This window comes from Mytilus edulis, chromosome 4 (genome assembly GCF_963676685.1).
Source record: "Mytilus edulis chromosome 4, xbMytEdul2.2, whole genome shotgun sequence".
Taxonomy (NCBI): Eukaryota; Metazoa; Mollusca; class Bivalvia; order Mytilida; family Mytilidae; genus Mytilus; species Mytilus edulis.
This window is the reverse complement of record NC_092347.1, coordinates 54,150,761-54,178,619: the sequence shown is the minus strand read 5'-3', so window position 1 is coordinate 54,178,619 and position 27,859 is coordinate 54,150,761. Positions and strand designations below refer to the sequence as shown.

Sequence of the window (27,859 nt, the reverse complement as noted above, 5' to 3'; positions counted from 1 at the left end):
TGCCTGTGCTGTCAACACAAATTAAGACTGCATGATTTTTTCAGAGTCCTGACTGACAATTTTTAATATCTTATCTGAAACTAAAAAATTCATTTATTATGAATCATTTGCAAGCTTAGATCAGAACTTTTTTTTTCAGATCTAGTTCCTGTTCCGGTTTTCCCCGCATTTGCGCAGAAATCTGTCTTGTTTGCATGAGACTTTGAAAAGAAAATTATATGTATCAGTCTAGTAAAATATAAGATTGGAACTCAATACAATTTCATTTTTAATAATTGTTTGATTTGAAAAAAACGTTACCTGATGGAAGCGTTTCTTTTGTTTACATTGAATATGTCGTCATAACTTAAGCAACGTCAAAGCTAAATCCCTAACCACAGAACCGAAATCGGGAACGTTACAGTATTTCCGTTTCCTTTATTAACATGTTTGAGGTAAAAAAAATTATACATACAGACTTCGTCCCCATTCACAGGTTATGCCTGCCTCATATTATTTATAATAAATATTAGAAAAATGATGTGCAAAGGGATTGCATGAAATGATATGCATAATAATTAACACGTGTTTAAGATAAGATATACCATGGTCAGAACAACAATGTCATGGCTAAGAGTGGTGTGTGTAACTGTGTCAATCCCATCATCAACCTCCTCAACATCACTTCCTTATCCATTTTCTACATTTTTTTTTACTTAGTTTTTATGACAAATGTGGTTGCTTACCTATACCATGTTTTGATTTGCTATCAAATTTAACCCACTTGGTCATTTTTATGCTTATTCATGTCAGAAGATTAATCATAACTTAATTAAAAATTCCACTACACAAAATATAAAAGTGTACACAGACGATACTCGACTTCCATTCGTGTCACGTGATTCTACTTTCTTTTCCGGGTTAGGCGCGCGCACTGTATCCAAGGATATAAACAATATGGACGTTGAAGTTTCATTTTAGATATTTTTAGTTGAATTTCACGGCATTTAACATTTTTCAGTTTGGTTAAAAGAAGTAGAATAAGCAGGTATTTTAAAAAAAAGTTATTTAGATATGACGTTAACTTGACTATAGTTTCCTGAGCTGTAGTTTCACGTATGTAGCTGCAAAATATCCTCAAGTTAGTTCGTCTTGCAGTTGCATGTGGGTCTCATTGGGGATTTTTAATAAACTTAAACTGAGGGGGGATAGGACCTTTATCGGGACTCCGAGATCGGTTGTTTTTAAGCTCGGGATTTCGGGATTGACCCTTTCGGGATCCGGGAATCTTTTTTTTCGGATTTCGGGATGTCGGGATTTGCTTTATTTAAATTCGGGACCTCAGGATTTCGTTTTTTCAAGTCCGGGATTTCGGGATCAAGACCCCTCCTATCCCCCATCTAAACTGGACACCAGGACATGCTAACATAAAAGGAAATGACGAGGCAGACTCCTTGGCAAAAGAAGCTGCTAAAGAAGCAGAAACACTAGCCGTTGATGACATAGTGTTTACAAAACAAGATGTAAAAAAAGCAGCTAGAAATTCTGTTACAAAAAAATGGCAACGCAGATGGGAAAATAGTGATACTGGACGTCACTATTTCAGATTTCATCCTGAAGTTAAAGATAAAGTTAAAAAAGACTTCCCGTCAAAAAAAATGTACAACATAATCAACAGTTTACGAACAGGTTATTCTAAATTAAATGCATACCAATTTATAATAAACCAGCACATCAACTCGGAAACCTGTCATCACTGCAAACAAAAAGAAAATGTACAACACTACCTTTTTGAATGTGACCTGTATTCAGATGCCAGAGACAAATTATTTCATCAAATATACTTCATAACAGGACAAATTCCAACAGATCTAGACAATTTATTAACAATCAATTTGCCAAATGCAGAAAATATCAATCAACTATTAGCGGAGTACATAGAGGAAACAAACCGTTTTTGTGGATAATTTGATACAAATTTCTTTAAATTTTTTATATTTTTAATTTTTCATGCCATTTCAATAACCTAATAAACCATTTTTTAAATTTATTTCACTTCATACAATAATTCTATAATATTTTTAAAGCGCCACCTACAATATATAAGTACAAAGGAGAAACTACATTTGTGATAATTATTTTACAAGAGAGGATAATTTACAAGAGAGATTACTCTGTCATCACGACAAAGATTGAAGATTGAAGATCATTGGGGTCTAGGCGTGACACAGGATTGCCGATTTTTTGTAAGCGTGAAAGTCAAATTATTGTGGCGTGAAAACGGGAAATGAGGTCTTGCGGGACCCGGGAAATGAAAAAAAAATGAGAAATTGCTTACTTACATATACATTTGTAGTGTAAGCGGGATGCGGGATCGGAACCCCCAATGAGACCCCCTTGCATGACCATGAAATATTGATAATGAATGATGAATCAATGATGAGGTTATTAATGCCCTTTACCGTCATTTGTCAAAATATCCTTGTCGTGATTTTAGAGCCAGAGGACTTCAATAATTATCAATATCATCACCGCAATTTTTTGGATTTATATTAGTGCGATTCGTCAAAATCAGTCCACTTTTTGTAATCTTCTTTTTTTTTTTTTCCCACAATATTTTAAATATGTTATTGGAAAGAGCACCATAGAGGCATGATCCAAATACAGATAATTATAATATTAAAACAACATATAAATGAAATAAAGATGCATGTAACAACAAGTTATAAGACAATTCTACATTGTATGTATGTCATTACATTATAAACTGATATTGATACCATGATAAACTTATACATCAGTATTATTCTAGATTTTCATAAATTTACTTAAAACACACAATATAAGATATATATGTATATGCACAAACTACTGTAGAAGATTATTACCTGATGAAACGGTATCGTGGTCTCTCAAATCAAGAGCTTCTTCAATATACATACAAATAGGTTTTAATTCTTTTTCAGACATAGGATTTATCATTTTGGTAAAATTTTCATTCAAATTATTTGAATTAATATCATTAATTTTATATTTAGATCTATTTTTTTTATATTGTGGACATTCAATCAAGAAATGTATCTCATTTTTCCTGTGCAAAATTTACAAAATCTCTCATTAGAGGGTATTTTTGGTCTTGCATACCTACCAGTTTCTATTGCTAATATGTGTGCACTTATTCTTTATTTAGTGAGTTTTTTTCTAAGGTATTTAGGAATATTAAAGTTTAAATATTCTTGTTGTTTAAATTTAGTATAAATTTTACTCAAAAATAAAAGTTTACCACAGTTTCAATTTTTTATCTTAGATAGTTCAAATATAATTTTATTTTTGTAGAAATCTTCTAGTTTCTATTTGGAATTACTATTACAATGCTTGTTTAAGGGTATTCCAATTTATTTCATTAATTCAGATAGTTTATTAGACCATGAATTTTCTCTATTTGTAAGAGTTTTGTCCACTTCAAATTTCAAAAGCAGCCTTGAGAATTTCATGCGGACCACCAGACCATTCACAAATATCACTGAGACGCATACAGTATTTATACATAAGTTGATAACATTTAATGCTTAAATGGGTAAAGTGCCCAAGTCACACCGCACTGCTAGATTGGAAGACTTTCCATGAACCCCAAGTATGTTTTTAAATATGGAGTTTTGTGTTTTTTCTAATTTACTTTTGTCTAATGCTTCATAATTTGGTTTGAATTCTGATATCCATAAGTTAAAATAGGAATTATCATTGAATTAAAAAGCTGGAGCCAAGTCTTAACAGACAAATTTTCACTATATGGTAGTTTTGACTTCAGTGCAAAATATGCATTTTTAGCTTTATCTGAGAGGCTTGACACTGCCTGTATAAATTTTCCAGAGCTATGAAAATCAACTCCTGAGTATTTATAACAATCAACAATTTCAATTGCATTAGAACTGTAATAAAAGTAAAAGTTTTCTTTATTTACTTTATTTTTAGAGAAAATTATAATTTTTGTTTTCTTAAGGTTCACGTCCAGTTTCCATTCAGTACTATATTTTTGTAAAGAATCAAGAGAGATCTGGAGACCATCTGCAGATTCCAATATCAATAATAAATCATCAGCATACAATAAATGGTTCAATTTTTTACCGTTTAAATTAACTGCACTAGTTGAGTTTGTATCTAAGTATTTCCCTACATGTATGTCATCAATAAATATATTAAATTCTGTTATCCGAACATACGGGCATTTTTAAAATCAGTTTTCTCCCTTTCTTAGTAACGCTGATTTCCGTTGATAAGGCGGTGAAACATTGTTATCGTTTTAAGAGAACAGGCCGGATTGACAACTTTTAATAAAGTTTCTAGTGAACGAATGTGTATGTTTTTTTCGTGTAGATATTGTCAAGCCTTGTTGTGATGTAGGTTGTAAAAATCCGCTTAACTTGAAAAGTTGAAATAATTATTAATCGTTTAATAACACTAAAAATGCAGCTACAACATGTACAAATTGTCAATCTTTAATTACTCTCTTGTATATACATTGTAATTTTATTATAATCTGCAGGAAAATAAATTAAAATCATTCTTATTATTTCATTTTTTTCCCTTTCTACTGTAGTAGAAACGAAGGACTTGCAGTGTGAGAAATCTGAGAATAAAAAAATCTAAAAAAAAAAATAGAATATCAGCTAGATGGGATATATTTGATCTAGTTTTGTGAATATTCCTGTTTGACAAAAATATGCAGTGAAAACAAAACCGTGAGTGATCTTATGCCTTGTTTAATTTTCCCTAATCGAGGTCATGTGCAAATTAAGTAAGGTAATAAAAATGTCAACATCAAAGAAACGTTGAGAAAGATAAATTAACCTGGTCATCTGGTCATACTCACGGGTTATTACAAGGTATATACGTGCGAAGTTAAGGATAACAGTGATAATTAAGACTACTAGAATTTGTCCTAAACGAATCAATTAACAATAAAATGTTGATGTTAATTTGTTAATTCAGAAACGCGAACGAAGACATTACTCAAGGTGTATGAATATTCATTGATTGAGGTGATTTTAGGACATCAATAAAAAAAAAACGCATGTTAAAAAAAAAAAGTTTTATATAGTACATATTAATAATAACATTAACGGTACCAATTTTTCTGCACCAGATGCGTATTTCGACAATACATGTCTCTTCAGTGATGCTCGTGACCAAAATATGTAAAATCCAAAGCTTAAATAAAAGATGAAGAGCTATAATCCAAAAGTTCCAAAAAGTATAGCCAAATCCGTGAAAGGAATCAGAGCTTTGCATGAGGGAGATACATTCCTTAATATATAATAATTTTCAATATTTTGTAACAGCAAATTAAATAACACAAAAAAATCCGTATTTTCATGCCAGTACCGGAGTAGCCGGTACTGGCTACTGGGCTGGTAAGACCCAAAAGATCTGAAAACATTAATTGGTAGAAAAACTTTTTTTCACATATTTTTTAATAATTTGGTTACTGTCAAAAGAAAAACACTATAATCCCCAAACGGAGAAATAAGATAATTTTTCACGCGGGTTGGTGTTTTTAGATTATAAAATCATTCTACATGGCATATATATCATATACAAAAGGGGGGAAAAATGCAAAATGAATGTGAAGTTAAAAAAAAAAATCAACTTCGCATCACCAGATCTAGCAGTACCAAGTTTGAAATTGGTGTTGAATCGGGATGTAGTGAAGGAACAAAGAAACATAAATATAAAGCAACTTTTCCTGTGTCACCTATGCCTGTAACAACACCCATTTCTCCATTGCAATGGGCATCTGAACGAGATATGAGCTTACTATACTGTTTGGGGTTTTTTGGTTGTCAGTAAATTTTATTTTTTTCTGTGCGTAATTTGAAGATAACTGTAAAGTTTATTTTAAGCTTTGCTTACGAACAAAGGTGTTTAGTTAACAAAATGGTTAACCTTATAAGCGACGTGTAGAACAATCACACATCTTGCATTTTCATAATCAGCTATTCGTGACATTGACAATATATGCCTTTCAACAATATTCCAGAACAATGTACTTACTTCAACACTTCATGACAGTCATGTTCAGGAGGTAAATAGACTTAATGACGCCAGAAAAAAATGTTTATCCCTGCCACACTTTGTGTGTGTCTGGTCCAAATGAAAAGCCTGTATTCAGTGGTTGTATGTAATTTGGTCTCTAGTGGATAGTTTTCAAATTGGCAATCATACCAGTACTGTTATAAGTTTAAGCCCTTTCTATAACTTCAATACTTGGTGATAGTGTCGGAAATCGAACATGTGAGATCATCCCGATTTCATAGTTCCTGCAGTTTGAGAAATGATTGTACATGTTGATTTTGCAATTTTTTGTGCACCTAAACTCATAATTGTGGCACATAAGTAGTACTGGTGCATTTTGATCTGTATAGAAGCTAGATACCTCTCGTAAAACGAGTATCTTACTTTTAGCGTTAGTAGTGAGTTCTATTTCAGTCAGTGTGTGCATGTACATGAGATCGATTCTTGTATTCCAAAATTTCTGTATCAAATTAATCTACCAGTCAAAATTTGACACCTTAACAAGTATATGTTTTTAAAGGTTAACTCTAAATGTACAATAAATATATACAAGCAATTGTAAAAACGGCTTGCCTTGTACCCAGACTACCCAGACTTTGAAACCAAATTTTCGAAATATTTTTTAAAATGACATATAATACTCAATATATAAAGTTTGTTTTAATCTGGGACATAATATGGTTAGAGTAATAGTCCTAGGGTATGAAGTAAATTTAATCAGATTAACTCAATTTTCGATAAATATAAAAATATACATGTGCATCAACTTCATCATGCTTCATTCTGACATAGAACTTCAATGTAGATCTAGTAAAAAATATTAATCAGAATTAAAATAGTTAATTCAGATTGACAATTGACAAAGATAAAAGATTTTTTTTTATCTTTTTCACACCCCTTGTCACCTGATAAGAAATGTTTATTGCTAATAATTAACAGGTTCTATTATATCAAGTACCCCTGGGATATATAGGGTGATCAGCGTATCGATGGAAAAGCGTCACCTACAGTGATGCCCGGATGCTGTATCTAAGTAGCTGCTACGTCACGCCGGATAAGAGAATAAAGTTGGACTAAAAACTGTCTCCTTGTTTGACTCCCTGATTAGCAAGAAAAGGCTTAGTAAACATATTTTGATATTTACATGAATAGTATTAGAGTACATGTCATGCAGTATATTATAAAATTTGCCTTGTATTCCTTTTTTTTGTAATTTTAAGAATTGATCTCCAGACACTGTCAAAAGCCTTTTTAAAGTGTGCATTTTATCATCATGCACCAATAAGTCATTTGGGAAATTTTTTACCGTTATTCGTCATGATGGATGTTTCCCACCATACACCTTAATATCGCCATTTGGAAATCTGTGCCACTTTTGACGACATACAACAATCATTTTTATTTTGTAACATGACGAAAAATTTACAGGAACCATTGTGGTGTCCACCAAAACAATCAATCAATCAATTTAATTCTCAAAAAGTGTTATAAGGTTTGCAAGTATACATGTACAGCACAGCTGTTCCTGTAAAATGTCATGCCAAAAAAAGTCTACTATACTTTGTAGTATCAAAACTTAATTAAATAAAATTGGAATTTTGTGATATTTGATGAACTAACAATAAAATAAGACACAACTACTAATATGAATTTTTGCAGCTGTCAACTCAGGCAATTTTTGCTGCCACATTCAGAAATCTAAGATTATGCCTGGAAATTTGTTTGAAAACAAAAGTAAGGTCATTACAACGGAGAACATTCCTTTTCAAGGTGGTTGAGGTTACTATCTTTTCTTTTTGTTAAAAAGTTCATATAATTATTCTTTTGTTCAGGTTTTTAAAAACTAACTATGTCGAGAGCTCAAGCAGAAAGTGTGATCAAAAACATCATCAGAGAAATAGCACAAGAATGTGCCAGCAAAGGACAAGCTGTATCAGAAACTCTTGTGGCATTTATGGTGAGTACAGTATACCTTTTAAAACTAATGTAAAAGAAGATTATTGTAGATCTAGACCAGCAAGAAAACGTTTGGATATAAAGAAATCAAAACAATGAGGTAACAATTTGCTCTAATCTGTATTATGAGCCATGTTGAACTTTGACTTAATGTTAATGGTTTAACTCTGACTTTTAGATGAAAACACTATGTACAAAAACTGTATATATATGTATGTCAAATACCTTTTAACATGTAAATTTTTCTAAAAAAACTTCAAACAGTGCAAAATACAATATTCATGATTTGAAACATATTTCAATCTAAATGTGATATATATGTTAATGATATTTTAAATACATTGACTTCAGGCGCGTAGCTGCCTTTACGCAAAAAATCATTTGCTTGCACATGTTTTTCACAAAAAAAAAAAAAAAAAAAAAATCCTGAAATTGAATTTCGGATAGTCTTTAGTCTTTCCGGATAATCGTGTCTGGCGGTGTCTGTACTTGCAACTACAATCACGACACAAAGTTTAACCCCGGTAGAAATCAAAATAAAAATGAAGAAGCTAGATTTTTATTTTAGCAAGAAGGCAGCGGATAACGAAAGACTCGTAGAAACCTCTCATTTGATTTTAAAATGACCCTCGTGAGAAACACCACGGGTGTCTTGCAAGAAGCAGGACCTGCTTACCTTCGGAGCACCGGAGGTCGCCACATTTTTTCGGGGTCCGTGTTTTTCATCTGTAGTTAGTTTTCAATGTTGAAAGTTTTTGCTTGTCATTTTGTGTCTTATCTGTTCCCGGGTTTCCAAATTACGAAACCCACTAGGATGTTACTATCGTTTCTTGAAATATGGTATAGTAAGAAACAGATAGGGTATTTATCATTTTCATCATAAAATGGTCCAAAAAAATTTTCGCCTCGCTCCGCTCAGCGAAATATGCTTCCACTTTATTTCAACTCAGCTACGCCCCTGGACTTTGTATTTAACACATAAACACATAAGTCGTGGTGACAAATATTAACTCATTGAAAAGCAGTTGATCTTTAAACTTAAACTTTAACAAGTAATTTAAAATTTTCAGGATTTCTTAAATCAGATGTCGATTATATATATTACTTGATGATGCCATGTCTTGCTTACATTAAATATATACAATGTTACATTATAATTTTTACATGTGTAGGTGAAAGCAGTGGTGCTTGATCCAGCAAATGAGTTTAATGTGGACAGAACTCTCACTAAAGACGATGTACAGAAACTTATCAAGGTGAATAGTAACATTTATAAAATAGTTGTTTTCATGATTTCATAAATTTTAATTAAGAAATATAAATTCTAGTATCTTACCTAGATATACACTAACTGAGATCTACATTTACAGGATACAAATGAAAGAATAAAAATATATCATTAAATTTTGGTGAATTAATTTCTGTTGATGCAATGGAAATTTCTTCTTTTGGAACATACGTTTATATAAAGTTAATATAAATAACAAGGAGATGTAATTATAAATTTCATTGAGACAGCAATGTAGCAGAACAAAATGAAGTCAACACAAATAAAAATAAGATTTATACATATGTTTAACCATGTTCCTTGACTTAGAATAGGCACATTGACATATGATGGGGGTAAAGCTTTTATTTACTTTTGGTACAAGTATGTATATTTGTTTATTTATATATTGTAATTGTATTGTTCTTTTTCAGTTGTGCGTTGATCGACTGATGGATACAAGGACACCATCTTTAGACACTGTTAAAATGCAGGTCTATTTTGATATGAATTATACAACTAGATGTAAGTCTTAATCAAAATATGTTTTCTTCTGGAACATTTAAAATGTATTAGTATTTCTACAAATTAAGGAAGTATATCCAAGTAATTTATGAATATACAACTTTTTAAGAAATTTGGACACCAGTGCAAAAATTAAATGTAATTTTCTTGATAGCAGTGTCATCATTGCAAAAAGGGCACATAAAGTTCGTGCAAGTTAATTATGGCATTGAAGCAAAAAAAGTAAATGAAACAAACAATGACATTTTTTTCTTATAAAAACAAACCAAGAATGAATAAAATTAGAATGTATATGCTGTATAGATTTACGCTAACATAGATCTCCTCAGCTGAAAACTGCAAATAATAACAGTGTTCACATCTCAGGATCTTAGGAAAACGGCATATTTAATACAGTGTTACATAATTTTGTAAGAAAAAGGCATTAGACAAAATATGATTTTCCCTTTTTAAAACATTTGGAGTTCAAGACACATCACCTGGGTGAGGAGTCATCCTTAATTATCAACAATTTTCCAAAGTGTACAAAACATTCACTTTTCAGACCCTCACCCTCCCTCAAAAAGTGTACACCAACCATTTTCAGATTTCAAGACTAGAACTAATCATTCTTAACAAAAAGAAGATTCTGTCTATTATAGTTTAGTTTAATATAGAAACTTGCATTGAAAAGAAACTGAAACAGATCTGACTGTTTTATGAACATACAGTACTATAAATGTTGATATTTTAACCCCCTCCCCCAAGCGTTAGTTTTGTACACTTTGGAAAATTATGGTTGACAATTATGGATGACCCCTAAACAAGCTTGTTAGAATATCTATGGAATAGAAAGTAATTGGTTACACTAGTCAGAACTAAGAAACAATGTAATAGTATACATCAGAGTAGCAGATATATCTTTTGGAAGCTCTTCAGTAGAATGGTTAACACCTTTTACAAAGTTAAAGAAATTATTATTTAATTTTTAGCTGACTTTTTAGAAGAACACAGAAGAGTTTTGGAATCTAGGTTGCAACCAGTGATACGTGAAATCACAGACAGTAGAGCAAGAACGAGAGAAGAGTTAGAGAGCTTGTATCGTAAAATTGTCTCTGCTGTTTTATTACGGTCTGGTCTAGGTAGCCCTACAGATATAGCTGTAGTAAGGGAGGCAACTGCAGCTCTACAGAGCGTCTTCCCACAAACAGAATTGGGAACTTTCATGTCTCTGACAAAGCGAGACAAAGAAAGACAACTCCTGGAATTGACAATGATTGTGACTGGTATTAGACTGTTCAATAAAGAATGTGGTAAAGGAGGAGAAGGAATTGATGATTGTAAGTTTGATGTTCATATTATTTCAATGATTAAAATTCTCATGATTTTAGACAATAAATGTAAAAATCTGGGGAAAAAAATCAAATTTAAGACATTTAAGCCTGATCAAATACAAGTCATGTTAATACCTTTAGAAAGGAAAGATGTAAGACATGTGTAAGAAATTTCACATAATTGTATTATACTTACAAATGTAATTTTATCTGATCTTAGTTAATTTAAATAGTGACATTTCTATCATTTAAGTTGCAGTATTCTTTTAAGCAGAGTTTTAAATTTAAAGACTTAAAAAGTTAAGAATCTATTTGCTTGAAATTACACACATATAATTCATATTATTGATTTTTAAATGTTTGCAAGAGGTGAAACAGTAAGTTTCTTTTGAAAATGATAATAACAATTTTTATAACATTGATATGATTCATCACATTTTAATTAGTTTTTAACTGACATGGTATCTTTTTTTTTCTTTCTATAGTACCAGCCATTTTAAATGAAGCTGTACCAGCCACAACACAGAATGTAGATTCAGAAATCCAGGCCACATTACGTGCTGCCAATAAATATACAGGTAATTATGTAATGCTGAATTACTGTTTCAGCACTGTACTACATAGAGAATTGATGATGGCCAAATGAACATGGGGGACAACTCATGTTATCTTTTTTTTTCTTTTGAAAGTTAAAGTTAAAGAATGTAACCTTGTCTCTTATTATCGCACCGCAGGTAAATTATCACGTTGTGATTGGTTTAACACCGTCACATGGTGACCCCCTATGAGACAGTAGGGGGTTAGTAAATTTTATAGGGGGTTCATGACGTGTTAATGGTAACGTCATCTATTAATGTTGTGTTTCATTGTTTATTTTTCAACAAAATGCAGCAGAAAAAGTCTAGTGTGCGATAAATTTGTTATACGGTTAACTACTGACCCCTATGGATCCATAGAGGGTGAATAAAATCTAATGGGGACATGGCCTCCGGCCTCACCCCTATGGATTTTACTAACCCTCTATGGATCCGTAGGTGGTCAGTAGCGAACCATATAACTTATAATATATAGCTGCTAAATAGTGCTATGAAGATATGACACCTTACAAATGTAATCAATTATCAGGTATTTGTCAAAGGAACAGTCAACTGCCTTCAATCATGGTTAAGTACCTAAACCATATAATGTACAGAAATTTATGTGTGCATTTTTATTATTTCAAATTTTGAAGAACGGATAGATTATTTATTGTGATTTCTGGGAAATCTGCATACAGATGTATATATCAGATATTAGAATGCAAGTTATTATTACGATTCTCACTCTGACAGTAGCATTATTCAAATTAATAAAAACATCGCAATAAATTCTTAATTTCAGTAATAAGATGTCTAGAATATTTGAAAAGTTAATGTTTGTTGTATATATATTAAGATATTGTGTTTTCATTTGAAATAAAGTTATAGCATTAACTAAAGTACATTCTTTTTTTTTGTAGCTTTGATAGAAAAGATGCATTCTGGTGAATCAAGTGAAGGTCCATCCACTCAGCTGTTAAAGGAATCACTGATAAATACAAGACAACATGAGGCTTTCCTTAGAGTAATATTAGTAAGTAGATATATATCAAGACACCTGATTCTTTGATATAGGCAAGGACAATATAAAAGGTGAACACTGCAACATACTTCAATACTAGAAAATAATCAATTGATTAAAGAAATAGTTTCTTTTTTGCTGTTCTTTATAAGAGACAGTTAACACTTTAAATGTTTGCTTTGAGAACTTTTCCATTGAAATGAAATTTAATTTGTTTATAATCTATTGTTATACCCCATTTATGGGCATCCTGTTTTCTGGTCTGTCTGTCTGTCCGTCCTTCTGTCCCGCTTCAGGTGAAAGTTTTTGGTCAAGGTAGTTTTTGATGAAGTTGAAGTCCAATTAACTTGAAACTTAGTATACATGTTCCCTATGATATTATCTTTCAAATTTTAATGCCAAATTAAAGTTATTACCCCATTTTCACGGTCCACTGAATATAGAAAATGATAGTGCGGATGGGGCATCCGTGTACTGGGGACACATTCTTGTTTTTTATGTTACAGGAATTACAAAATATATATTTTAAACCCCAGTACACTGACTTTAAATAAATGATAACCTCCCTGTCTAAATAAAAAAAATAACATGCAAATCATGAAAGTTCTTTTATGGTTAAAAATATTGGATATCAGGCATTGCCTTATACAAATCATATTTTATACCATAAAGTAGAAAATTGTTTTGTAATTGAAATTTTTATGATTTGTTTGTACTTTTAGAACGATGTTATTAGCTGTGCTCATCAAGTAGAATCCTTAGAAAAGCAATTAGCTACAAGAATGGAGCAGCTACAAGCCACAGTTCAATCAAAAACAGCTGTGCCTACAGCCCAAGTTTATGTACGTACTTATTTGTAAAACACTCTTGCAGTTAAAGATTATATGTTTGAGTTTTTGTTCAACAACAAACAAACACTAGGTTAAGTCAGAAACAATAGTATCTTTTATATAAAGGATAATCTAGCTCTAATGGTAGGGACTATGACACAGATATCTCCCATTATTTTTTTTTCTGGAAAATTTCAGGACTAATATAGATATTTTCATAACATTTATTTGTATCTGTGAATTGAATTTATTTGCATGAATTTTCTTGGTACATGTTATTAGCAGAACTTGCACAGTGGAAATTAGGTCTAGCTCGTACAGTTTTATATATTATTCAAATGTATTTAGTTTTGTGGGACGTCTTTAATTACCTTAACTTGACCATAAACTGCTTTACATGTATCAAGAATATTTCACATTTAAAAGCAATTTTTAATGCCACATTATTGCAGAACTCCCATTTACCGCTGCCACCAGATTTTTGAATATATGCGTTTTACAAGCGGTTTGTCAAAACTATTCAAATGCTAATAAAAAGTAAAGAAAGTTCTGCAATTTCAAAATTATTATTATTACTTCAGACTTTCATGAAAACATAGAATATAACAATCAATCTTAATACAACAGTTAAATAATCAAATAATCTGCATTTAATACGCTTAAATAGTTATGAATATCAATAGAATATCAATAGATTGCCAAATATAAATGTGGAAACCCCCTAGTTTTAAATAACATAGACTCAGACTCCAGAAAATATCAGTCACGGATTTCACCGTTTTACAGGAACTCTGTAAATAAAATACAAATATGTACTTTAACAAGCTTTTGATAATTGAATATTCGATCTATATGGATACCTAATCTAGAAAAAAGCTTTGCTCTCAGAAAAACATCAAATCACCTGGGCATTCAAGTTTTGCTTCCCAGTTGGTTTTCCAAAGTGACAGATTACGTCAAAACACGCCCTTTTTCCCGTAAAAACCAAATGACTCGCAGAATTTATATCAATAGGTACTAAAAGTAACTAAAACAATACAAAGACTAACATCAGTCAATTCAGACAATTTATCATACAATATTTACAATATTCAAACAACAATGAACACACATTTAACCGGTTTATTCATGTAATATTTATCATTCAAAAAAGGATGACTCGTACATGAAAGTCTGTAATTTACTTAGGTGAATTTATTAAGTGTAAGCCTTTCCAAATAACTTAACATTCTCAGGTTTTAGCAATAATAGAAACTAATAAAATCCAACGTGATCACATCAATAGTATAGTTTTAAATTTTAAATTGACTAAACTACGTTCACCACTGAATTTTATATTCAAAACATCGTGGTTTATCTAAAAACTGGACACCGATCACGTACCAAAATATGTTCACAACAATTACATTAATTTTTCTTGCTTTAATTTGCAGCCTCAGTTTATTCACCTGTCACAGTTGTGGAGTGGTTTTCAAGATGAGATGGTATTACTCAGTGTTCTTAGCAATATATTGGCTAGTCTGGAACCATTTACAAGGGTAGGTATCCATACAATTTTTTTCTCAGTAAAATGTTTTTGAAAGTTACCTGTATATATATCATCTTAGTAAGATATTTGTATGCCTGTAAGGTATCGAGAAGTTCAATTATTCAGTTCTCAGCAATAAATTTATGTATGAAATTTTTTACAAGGGTTTGTAAAAGAAAAATCTATAAGGTATCGAAGATGTGAAGATTGATGGTTTTAAGATAAATTTAATAAAGAATTTATTCAGTTTAATTTTGAAAGAAAATAAAAGATAATAGTTAAATATTTTTTTTCAAACTTTCAGTTTAAGTTGAACGAACCATAGTTGTATGCAAATTTTTTTTATAGCTTTGGAAAATTGATAATAGATAATATATACATTAGAAAAATATAATAATATAAATGTACCTTTATTCTTATTCAATAGGGTCACAGAGAACTATTTACAGATGAGATACTGACTCCCTTCTTAGATGGAGCCATCATTAAATCAGATGAACAAAGAATTCAAGAAGTAAGTAATTATATTTTATGAAATTTATTTCCTCCTTCAAAAAGTTATTCCCACTTTTTATAATGTATGCATAAAACGTAAACATAGTAACATGAACACATTCTATCTTTAAAATTTTACATTTCAAAGCTCAGTTTTTAAGAATAAAGATTTCTTTTTGTTATTTTAATTTTAAATGGAAAAATGTACATCCCATATCCCAAATATATCTGGGCAAATAATTTTTCAATGGGAAAAGTCAATATGTATATTAGAAGAATACAAAACAATGTTTTGCAGCAGGATCTACATCAACAGCATAAATATATTGTGACAAGGGAGATAAATCTTTATTTTTCAGTCAAAGGGAGAAAAAATTAATCCCAGTGATTTTAAAGATTTGGATTGGTTGTTTCCAGATACAACAAAACATTTTAACAAATTACCACTACAATATAGGGTGAGTATTTTCATTAAATTTAATTGAAAAATTAAGACAAAAATATGTAGAACAAGAAAATTCTATTCATTAGTTCTTAACATGGCAAATACTTCAAATTCCTAGTTTTATCGATATATTTAGAAAGCAAAAATAGATGCAAACATGTACATCTAAAAGAGTATTGATAGAATTGTATAAAAAGTAAATCTTCTTTTCAAAATTAGATTCTTTAACAAAGTAATTAACAAAGCAACAGAAATTTAGATAAAGCCAAGATAAAGAAGAGGAGACTTTTTACAACTGATAAAGAGACAGTCACAATAATTTGATTTAACCAAATTAAGATGTCAGTTTGATACATTTCACCAGTGAACAAGTGCAAACTACATATCACAAACTCTAAAAATGGTGCCTTTTCTAATTATATTAGAAATAGACTAAACAGTGAAGATCACTGATTAGACATCAGTGTCATATTTCTTTATTTAAATTATTAAATGACAGTGATTATTATTGTTGCGGACAAAGTTTCACTGAAAAAAGTTTCTTTGTAACCTTAACATTAACCCTTAGACTGCTGCATTCATTTCTATTGTACTTTTGTGTATTGCTGAATAAAATTTTAATCACTGATGAAATAAACATGTTCACTTACAATTGCTGTATCTTTGTAAATATTGAATATTCATCAATAAAAGTTATATAAAAAAGTATTGTTAGATTCTGAATTTTTTATTTATTTTATTTTTGTGTGAGTCTCTGGTCATTTTTTACCTGTACAGGTGCAAATAGAGGTAAACAAAGGAAACTTATTTTTTTCATGTTTTATTAACGAATCCATCAATGTAAAAGTATCCATGACTTCAGAATTGAACCAATATATAAAAATCTCTTTTAAGAACTAGTTCCATTGTGATTATCAAAAAAAAAAAAAGTTTCTTCTAGAACCAACAGCCTTTTTGATGCAAATATTTTCCGGTATTTTCCTCGGACTTTCACTGCGCCGACTTTTACTTCCATGTACAAATATATTTATACGACAAGTTCATTGTTATAGCTTTCATCAATAAATAATCTTGACAAACTTAAAGTTCGGATCTATCTTTGTCAGTCAATATTGATTCACATTTGAAAGGCGAAATGATAAACATCGAAAATCGTGTTTCATGTCATCCATTTTGGACAAGGTCTGGGAATCCCAGTGGTTCTCGCTTTAAAAGTCTTCTGTTCGCAGTTTTGATAGAATATTTCTATTTCCATCTATTATATCTTCTGTTCTCGTCCAAATCCTTTTTATCGGCCGCCGCTGTTAAATTGTTATCATTGAAATACTTCTGAACGTGTTGGCCATTTCTCCAAATAATATCCGCCATTTGTCACTTTTTTCATCAAAAATTTTCACTTTCTGTTTTATTGCTTATACCTGATTTAAAGTCAAGAGACACTCGAAAGATGCAGATTTTTAACCAATCAGAATCCATACAAGTCGAAACTGCCGCAATCTCATGAATATTGACCCGCCCATTCCATGGTAACTGTGTAAACAAACGAGTTACGGAAAACGACTATAGTCGCGCGTAGCAGTAGCGGACTGCTTTATCGGAACGACAATAGTCGCGCGTAGCAGTCTAAGGGTTAATTGTCTTTGATACAAAGGTCATTATTATGTTTTATTTATAAACAGGGTTACTGTGCTTGGGCTTTAGCTAAGTTTGACAGATTACTGTTACCTAGCAACCCTGATATTGGTGTACTTAGATACAAAGATCATTATTATGGATTCAGCAGTAAACAAGCAGCAACAGAATTTTCACAAAATCCAGATGGGTAAATTTTATTATGTTACATTTTATGTCATAGTAATAGTTATTCTCAGTCATATTTTACCATGAATCATTTAATTATTTAGTTACAAAGCATATCATATTTACTATTACTAGTATTAGAAAACATGAATTTTATAGTGTGTGATAACATTGTGTGAGGGAATTCGACGTTTGCTGTACCACTGTTCACTCCAACGCAATTTATGACAATACCACTGCATCAATCTGTATGATTATTTTTGCAGTGTTTTAGAAAATGATTTTACTTTGTTGTCGCGTATTATTTTTGAAACATTCAATGTTTTAAAAAGGCGAATTTTCTGTATAAAGTCAATAATTATGTTGACTTTTGAAGCCCAAACTTTTTACAGCCTTAAATACGCAAATAAAAGATCCAAAAACTATACCAATACAGAACGACATGTTTATGGAATTATAGCAAATCTTTTGGTTTACAAATTTTTATTCGTTATTGCAAAATAATGAACTTAAAATATCTGACATTTTCTCCCTACCCAGTTTACCCCTATTATTGTTTATGATGTGGACTGGTCATTGTTATTAATTCGTACGCAATTTGATTGGATTAACTTGTAATTAGTTTACCTTCAAACTTGTTTATTCTTTTCATACATGACTATTGATAATAAGAACGTGCATGCATGTGTACGGTAACTAAAATGACCTTCAAACTGGACACTGGACGAGTCAATATTATGTTTTATCAATGAAAGTTAAGGTATGAAAGGTAAGAATTGCCACTTCTTCTATTTTCACAAAATTTTCCGACTACACAGTTGATAGATTATTTTTTAAAAGCCTATTGTGGAGATAAAAGAGAAAGTTTACAAATAAGACGTTTTGTTCCATTAAACAAGTCATTTTCTTAAGAGAAATGCCGAAATACATTTTACGCACAGCTACGGCAGGTATAGTTATTATTTATCATAACAAAAAAAAGCATTATTCAGTCTCATTGGAATATGTTAATTACAATAACTCCCAAACTTAAGTAGTAGGTATATGAAGTCAAAATATGTCCGATCTGCCTATTTTTGGACATCAAAAGTCAATACGATCTTTTTAAAGTCAATTTCGTCTACCTCACAAAATCTTGTTAGGCACTATAGTAAGTTTTACAATACAATATCAACTTTCAGTTCATTTTATTTAGGTATAAAGCTAACATACAATAACTTAGCATGTTTATCTATTGTAATAAAAATAAATAATATCTAATAAAATTTGTAAATTTAGCTAACAAAGTCCTTATATTTGTATAAAGTAACATTCGTTTATCTGGAAAAGTGTTTTAACCTTAGATATGCTAAATTAAAAATTGCTTGCTAGTCACTCTCTGTGATTAATACTTCATAACTCTGGTAACCCGATTAATAATTCTGTCGTTATATTCCGCTGATCTACGAAGGCTACATAAACGCCTGAACGTCTTCCTCGATCAAGACCGTCAACCGGAAAATTCACACCGCTTTGCAATATGGGAATTTTGATTTAAATTGGCAGCTAAAGAAGGAGGAGTTTCGGATGTTAATTGATGATAAATGATGTAAACTGATGTTAATTGATGTTAATTAATTATTATCGGATTTGTGTTAATTGAACACATGTGTTTGGTAAGACAATTTTAAGAGAGTTGCGCAGGCTCATATCCTGATCGCCGCTGATTGGCTCTCTCTCACAGAGAGCAGGCGACGCGGCCAATGATCACAAGGAGTTCAAGCCCTCGTGTGGGAAAAAATCGGACACGGAAAGGGCTTGAATTATTCGAGTTATAACTCTTGTTAATTTCCCTATCCATCTATAATTATTTCAACTTTCATTTATAGTCTTTTTCAATAATGATGAACGGTTCTTTATATTGGTATGTAATTATTTTAAACGCTTCAAATTTGCTACAAATTTATGAAATTATATTCAATGTCTTTGATACACCCATAACAAAAACTGAAATCTATTGAATTGATACATTTTGTAATTATTCAAAATTAAATCATTAACTTATACTTAATTATAAAATAATGAACGTTTTAAAGGGAGACCATCCCACATTTTTTCGAATCTAAGCATAATACAAAGGAATGTCACTCTTCAGCATACAAATGGCACATACATATAATTAATTAACTGTGCATTCATGCTCCACCTTCAATGAAGATTCTAAATTATAAATATAACCAAAAGTTGTTAATCTATAGATAGTGAAAACTAATGTAAGCTAACCCAATGTAAAATATATTTCTTTGAAATTTTTTAAAACTTACTCAGAAAAATGCTCAAGCCACTTGACTTTCATAGAACATAATTAACGTTTGTACACAATATTTTAATAAAGTAGTTAAAGATTATTTGCTTCTCAAAGTGTAAGACGCAATAAAAATCGTATGCTTGCATCAACTTACCCAGTTTAATTAAGTCCTGAACATTTCGACATAGTTTATTTACCTTTAACAATACCAGTTATAAACAAATCACAAGTACATGTTAAACTCCGACTAAATACCTATATCCTGATCCTGTCAGGTAAATACGCTACATAACTAAAGATTGATTTTATTTTTTTTTAATTTTAAATCATAGTGGCCATTATTTTGAAAAATACATTAATACGAATACATATATTTCTTCTCAAAAGTCAAACACCAGATATGCTAAATGAGTTTGCTCCTGGTTATAAATCAAAATACTGTAAATTTCTTCCAAGAAAATTAGTCAAATGTGAAATATCCATATTCAGGATATTGTTTGAATCTATGATTAAATCTTTTAAATGACTTGTATCAAACAAGTCATTTACATGTAACAAATCTGTTTTAGATTTATTCGTCTGGTAGCTGAAGGTGCCAAAAGAAGTCCAGAATTAATACAGCTATTAGAACTTCATACACAATTTGCCAGTATAACACCTTACTCACAGGTATAAGTTATGATAGTAATACTTATATGATAATCAAATTACCACATCAACACTTGTTAAGATAAGTATTTCTATTGAGATAAAAAAAAAATCACAAGATTTTGTCAATCTGAATGACATTAATAGTTTAACTAATATTCATATTTCAAAGGAAAGTTTCATAAATTATTAAGTAGCTTTCAACTCTAAACCTTAAAAAATATCAAGGGATACAATCACCAAAATTTAATTTATAATAAATATTTTGATCATTAAACAAGTGTGGACACAGATGAGTGTGGATAGTATGTTTGGACAGTGTCTTATGACGAAAGGAGTTCTATGTTTTTCCTATATGGTGTTATTAACTGTGTTGCACGACGACAACCAATCTGAGCATTAGGAGTGTTATTTATTTAAATTTTTTTTTTATGATCAAGATGGGCATGGAGGAGACAGTAATTGCATTAGTTACCAAATGATTACAATAGAATAAGTTCTACATCTTTGATTTTGGATACATTTTGTAGCTAGGAGAGCAAAACATAATAGGTGCATTTTTTCATGTGTTTTTTTTTTCTAAATGGGAGATGATATCTAGATCCTGTAATCAGTGGTTGTCGTTTGTTTATGTGTTACATATTCCTTTTACATAAATAAGGCCATTAGTTTTCTCATTTGAATTGTTTTACATTGTTATTTCAGGGCCTTTTTATATAGCTGATTATGTGGTATTGGCTTTGCTCATTGTAGTTGTTAATTTCTGTGTCGATTTGGTCTCTTGTGGAGAATTGTCTCATTGGCAATCATACCACATCTTTTTTATATGTATTTGCTTACTATTTGTATGGTTCTATTTATATTACTTTGTGGTGGATCGTCAGTATCAGTAAAATTATTTGTTAAAATGTCGAATTGTTCCTCAGATTAGAATACATTTATTGGTTTTTAATAATGACAATGCCTGACATGATGCTTGGGGCCAGATGAGCTAGGAAGTAAATTTCTGTGCTGATTTTTATCAATTCTTTGATTATATCTCCTCCAAAGCTGGTTGAAGCAAATACAAATTTTGACCAATATGAAAATGATTTCACCAAAAGAACCTTTGTGAGCATGCTTCAAAGACTCATAACTGCTCCCTAAGTAATTTGATAGAATTTCAAGCATGTCAAGTGAATATTATCAACATCTACTTAAAGTCATAAGAAACCTCAAATTAAAAAAAAATAATGCATATGTTTTTTATAACTCAACGGATAGTTTTCATTATAAAACTTATGTACATATACTTTTTTCTGAAGAAAATTCTTTAATTTGTTCATATTAAGAAGAAGTTTACTTTTATTTTCATTGCTTCCTTTCCAGGAAGCAATTCCCCCGACATATTTTCCATATGCAAAGTGACCTTCGTGTGACCCATCTTGTAAAAATCCGGAGATCGCAATACCCATGGTAGTCCTTAAAATAAACTATTATCTGATTGTACATGTTAAACATGTGCTCAATATCCATGCTTTGTTGAAATTGTTGACAAACAGGTGACAATTTTTAATCTTCGGCTTCAAAACAAGAACTTTAAGTAACTGCAATATTTTCACAACAACACTGACCGATTGAGAAAAAAATTTGACTATTATACGAAATTTATGCGAAAAAAAATGATAAAATCTCATTTTCATGGTTCAGTGGTCAAAGTTAAGTTTTTGAGTTTTGGTTTTTTTATCTAATACTATATGCCATAGGTCAACTATATTTGGTGTATGGAAATATTTTATGATCTTTATATCAGTTGCACAGGTTTTATTTGACTGTGACCTCATTTTCACGGTTCATTTCACAGTGTTAAGTTTTTGTGTTTTGGTCTATTTTTTCTTAAACTATAAGTAATAGGTCAACTATATATGTTGTAAAGAAGCATTGTTAGCTGTACATGTCTGCCTGGCATGGTTCATCTAACCTTGACCTCATTTTCAAGGTTCATTGGTCTTTGTTTAGTTATCTTGGTTAATGTTAAGTTTATGTGACAGTTGTACTTAGGACTATCAACATAATAACAATGATAAGTAAAGACCCAATAAATTCAAAAGTATCATTTACCACCACTTTAAGAAGCACAACCATCCTTTTAAATATTTAGCAGTTCAACCTTTAGAAGTAGTAAATAAGCAGCCTGGTGAATCTCATTCAAAGTTTGTACGATCACGATAAATAATTGAATTAAATTGGATTAAAAAATTACAGACAGTTTACCCTTTCGGTCTTAATGATAATATCATGGGAATTGGTAATATATCTAGAACCAATTCCGTTAACATTTTGGATATAGTTTCTAAAACTGTTCGTAAAAACCGTTCTCACAGTCGTAGAACAAATCCGATCAGAGAAAATTTCGGACCAATCATACCAATATTTCGGACCTAATTTCTATTTCAAAAAACAACGGCAGACATTATCTATTAACAAAACTCTGTTCATTACCGGTTAATAAGTTAAATAAAATTTTGGAGGATTGCAACACAATTTCATATAGCAGTCCTAAGTATGAAATTGTTCAAATTATTATGGCATATTGTTATTCTAAACTATTTCCCAAAATTGATCGCCCTGAAGATCATAAAAAACATTTTATTAAAATAAATTATGTCAATAAAGGTTTTGATTTTGTAAATATTGCCGGTATATTTAACGACCATTCTGTTAAAGAACAAATTCCTGGATATTTTGACAATACTGAGCTACCTCTTATTTGTTATATTTACAAGAAATCTACCCGGAAATTTGTGTTTAATTATAGTCAATTGTGTAAAGATGTTAATATCTGTGAAAATACACCTACTTCATGTAATTGTAGTACCTCCGAATATATTTATGGACCCATTTCCCATGTTTTAACAGGAGATCTTAACATCGTTCAAGACCGAGAGTTAAAATCATTCCTCAGTAAAGGACCTAAATATCGTCCCCCGTCAATTATTAATTGGAATGAGTGTCGTAATATCATCCACGACTCACTCCATACTTACTGTATGAAATGGATAAAACGGGGAAAAAGTTGACAAAAAATCTTTGGACTCTTTTTTTAATTCTGTAATGAAGATAGTTGATATACGTATCCAACATTTTAAAGAACATTTTACTATTAACAATAACCACAATAAACCTATTTCTCGTATCAAACATAAACTAAAAGAACTAGCCAAGAAATTTGTTTTTGTGCCGGCCGATAAAGCTGCTAAAATGTTATTATTGTTTGACGTAAATTTTACATTGAGGTTCTGAAAAAAGAAATCACCAATTCACCAACATTCCAACTGACTCCATTTTCAGAAAATGATATCTGTAACAACCATAAACTATTAGCTACCGCTTTACAAGCAGAGCCAAATACATGTACAATGAAAGTCCCAACTATGTATTGGCTTCCAAAGCTACACAAAACATCTTACAAATACAGATTTATTTTGTCTTTAAGCCATTGTTCCACTACTAAATTGTCTATTCTTCTTACCAGCACACTTGGTACAATTAAAAACCTGATAATAAATTGTTCAAATAAGGCCTTCGAAAATAGTGGAATTAATTACTTTTGGAGTGTCAAGAACTTGCTGGAAGTACTTGATAAATTGCATGCTTATATTGGTGATTTTGAATCTGTTCAAAGTTTTGATTTTTATACCCTGTATACCACATTGCCTCACATTCTCATTAGAAAAAAACCACACACCTAATTAAATGGGCATTTAAAAAATCAGAATGTGAATATATATGTTCAAACTCTGTTAGGTCATTTTTTAGTAGCAATAAGCAAAAAAACTATGTCCATTGGACATGCTTTGATACTATATATGCCCTTGAATTTTTACTAGATAACATTTTTGTTCGCTTTGGGGATTCCGTATATCGTCAGATTATCAGAATTCCAATGGGGACTAACTGTGCACCACTTATTCACTAATATTGCGGACCTGTTTTTGTATTGCTATGAGTTACAATTTATGACAAAAATAAGCAAAGACCCATCGAAACAACATCTGATAAACAAATTTAATAATACTTTTAGATATTTGGATGATATTTTGGCTCTCAATAATGACGACTTCATACTAAAATTTATGAGAAAAGAGATGATTTTTCATTTCCTATCGTTAATTATCCATTTTTAGATGGTGACGTTCCCTTGTCACCATCTTACGGTGTTTATATATCTCAACTTGTACGATTCACTCGTGTATGTAACAATGTTTTAGATTTTAACGAGAGAAATTTATGTATTACTGAAAAATTATTACACCAGGGTTTTCGATATCACAAACTAGTCAAAACATTTACTAAATTTTATCATCGGTATAAGGGCATCATTCGTAAATATAGCTCAACATGCAGACTTCTTATACGTTCAGGTATTTCACATCCAATTTTTTATGGAAATATTCTTTATAAAGCACAAAGGTGTCAGTATTCACCTCAAAAACTAACAAAACCTTTGAATAGACTTATTAAGAAGGGATATAGTTACGATACTGTTGTCAGGTCATTAAAGATTGCATATTTTGGCGTTAATATTGATTTACTTATAGGGTCTTTGCATCGGAACTAAACACATTTATTCAAAAACCAGTTGTTGGCATGACACGGGTTATGTTCTTCTCATATATGTTATGATGGTATGATACTAAACCCCTAACGGGAAGGATTGTGCCTGATGTTCATATGATGAAATCATAATCTTTCAGTCAGTTTGATTGAAGTCGGGAGCTGGCATGTCAGTTAACTGCTAGTAGTCTGTTGTTATTTATGTATTATTGTCATTTTGTTTATTTTCTTTGGTTACATCTTCTGACATCAGACTCGGACTTCTCCTGAACTGAATTTTAATGTGCGTATTGTTATGCGTTTACTTTTCTACATTGGCTAGAGGTATAGGGGGAGGGTTGAGATCTCACAAACATGTTTAACCCCGCCACATTTTTGCACCTGTCCCAAGTCAGGAGCCTCTGGCCTTTGTTAGTCTTGTATTATTTTAATTTTAGTTTCTTGTGTACAATTTGGAAATTAGTATGGCGTTCATTATCACTGAACTAGTATATATTTGTTTAGGGGCCATCTGAAGGACGCCTCCAGGTGCGGGAATTTCTCGCTACATTGAAGACCTGTTGGTGACCTTCTGCTGTTGTTTTTTTCTATGGTCGGGTTGTTGTCTCTTTGGCACATTCCCCATTTCCATTCTCAATTTTATAGAAGGCGAGACATTTCAGAGTGTGCACTCTTGTTTTTTGTTATATGTATACAAATATAAGTGATACATGTACCAATACAGTATTTGTTATGGTATGAAAGTGTAGTAATTAACATTTACTGTAACAATGTTAATTCACACAAATTAAGAAATAAACAAATGAATGAAAAATGTTGAACATGTATGATTAAATATAGTTTTAGAAATCGATCAGGCTAGATAGGCCTTATAATTTTTTATAACATAATTGAAGGACCATTTACACTCAGGACTGAGTCATCAGTATCCAGTACAGATGTATTCAAACAACCTAGCATCATATTGCTAGTAGCGGGAGTAGCATTGTCCTGCAATTTTTTTTTTTTTTTTAAATTTGGTCAATGGACATATAATGTTTGGTTCAAATCGAAATAGAATGCTTTTATCTCCCTAATACTTACATTGTACATAGAGGTGATACTACTTTGACAAATCCTTGTACATGAGAGTTGTCTGTGAAATCTTTATTTCACAAAAAATGAGTTGCATAACAATGAACTGAGCTCAAAGCAAAGTCCTTTAATAATACACTTTGACAAAGAGCTAAATCCAGTGATATACTTTGTACTACAGGTCCTTCATGAACATCCATCGACCAAAACCATATCTCAATAACACTCCATACTACATGGTTGGATTCAGAAGTCCTGAAAAAGACATGATTTTTTTTAATGTATTTTAAGTATATATGCACAGGTTAAAACTTTATTGGGGTATACTAATTCAGTATCTAGCAACTATCAGTTTGTTTCATGCACAAATTGATATAGGTTGAGTGCCCCTCTGTTGGAAATAAGAACACACCTCCTCCTAATTTTAGTCAACTGATGAAGAAACATTCAAAACTATAAAATGTTATCTAAGACTTGTCAGTGTCTGTTAACCATTGCCACTGAATCAGTGATATATGTACACATGATTGTAAGACTAAAATTTTAAAGTACATATATGACTAAAACTGACATTCGGTCTTAACTACATCTTCATTCCCCAAGTCATTTTCAACTCTGACTTCATGACAAAATAAGATTTTATATCTACAACCAATGAAAATCAAATATCACTCTAATAGGCTAGCATTGAAATCCAAGTTTTCTAAAATGGTAGCTAGGAGGAACCTAAAACTAAAAAAATTGAAACAATATATCTTAAATATTTCAAATGCATGTACATGTAATAATATAAATTCTCTAAAATTCACTATATTTTTCCTTTTTTTTTGTCTTCTGTTCGAGACTGTATATTGACCTCTAGGTGTCTTTCAATTACATTCAGTTTGATGTGGGTTGATGTTTGATTGTTGTACATGTTACAACCAGTTGCTCTACAGGGTGCAGCTTTATACGACAGCAGAGGTCATACCCTAAACAGTTGGGGCTAGTATGGACACTACATTCCAGCTTCGGTTTTGAAATAAGGGGATAAGGGGAAAATGTAACCTTTTCATCTTATAAAGGGGGGGGGGGGGGGATACATTACCATAGAATAAAAATTTTCTGAAAGATAATTCCATTTATTTTCAATAAATTATAAATATTGAAGTCTATCTCAGGCATCTAAGAACAGACTCAACATCATTTCTATACATGTATATATTAATATATTCCAAAATGTGGACAAACCTACATTAAACATTCTACTTAAATGACTTTAATTAGTGGAGGAGATCAAATTAAAAAGTTGCAATGGTTAAATACGCCAATGAATGGCTGAGTCTTTCCAGCTAAAATCTCATGTGTAGAATGTAATATACCATTTTTGGGTCTTTATACTGTAAATTCAGAAATTATTGCGTGCATTTATTATTGCTATTTTGTCATTTTAGACTTAAATGCGA

At 31.0% G+C, this 27,859-nt stretch overlaps 2 protein-coding genes across 21 annotated transcripts in view; one reads left to right on the top strand and one right to left on the bottom strand.

Moving 5' to 3' along the window:
• LOC139521918 (dedicator of cytokinesis protein 1-like) overlaps positions 1 to 927 on the bottom strand; it is a 110,574-nt gene extending 109,647 nt beyond the window's left edge. For 15 of the 20 annotated variants that reach the window (XM_071315657.1, XM_071315649.1, XM_071315650.1 and 12 more), the window contains exon 1: positions 726 to 897. In XM_071315657.1, the coding sequence (XP_071171758.1) occupies positions 726 to 771 (46 nt within the window). In that variant the 5' untranslated portion in view covers positions 772 to 897. Of the gene's footprint in view, positions 1 to 725 lie in introns of all 20 variants that reach the window. The other 5 variants (XM_071315665.1, XM_071315667.1, XM_071315668.1 and 2 more) reach the window with 1 other exon arrangement.
• LOC139521921 (cilia- and flagella-associated protein 206-like) overlaps positions 911 to 27,859 on the top strand; it is a 32,275-nt gene continuing 5,326 nt past the window's right edge. The window contains exons 1-13 of the mRNA XM_071315674.1: positions 911 to 1,027; positions 7,884 to 8,008; positions 9,180 to 9,263; positions 9,709 to 9,799; positions 10,771 to 11,118; positions 11,598 to 11,690; positions 12,611 to 12,723; positions 13,434 to 13,553; positions 14,975 to 15,079; positions 15,497 to 15,583; positions 15,924 to 16,022; positions 17,689 to 17,831; positions 20,666 to 20,765. Coding sequence (XP_071171775.1) covers positions 7,901 to 8,008; positions 9,180 to 9,263; positions 9,709 to 9,799; positions 10,771 to 11,118; positions 11,598 to 11,690; positions 12,611 to 12,723; positions 13,434 to 13,553; positions 14,975 to 15,079; positions 15,497 to 15,583; positions 15,924 to 16,022; positions 17,689 to 17,831; positions 20,666 to 20,765 — 1,491 coding nt within the window. The 5' untranslated portion in view covers positions 911 to 1,027; positions 7,884 to 7,900. The remainder of the gene's footprint in view (positions 1,028 to 7,883; positions 8,009 to 9,179; positions 9,264 to 9,708; positions 9,800 to 10,770; positions 11,119 to 11,597; positions 11,691 to 12,610; positions 12,724 to 13,433; positions 13,554 to 14,974; positions 15,080 to 15,496; positions 15,584 to 15,923; positions 16,023 to 17,688; positions 17,832 to 20,665; positions 20,766 to 27,859) is intronic.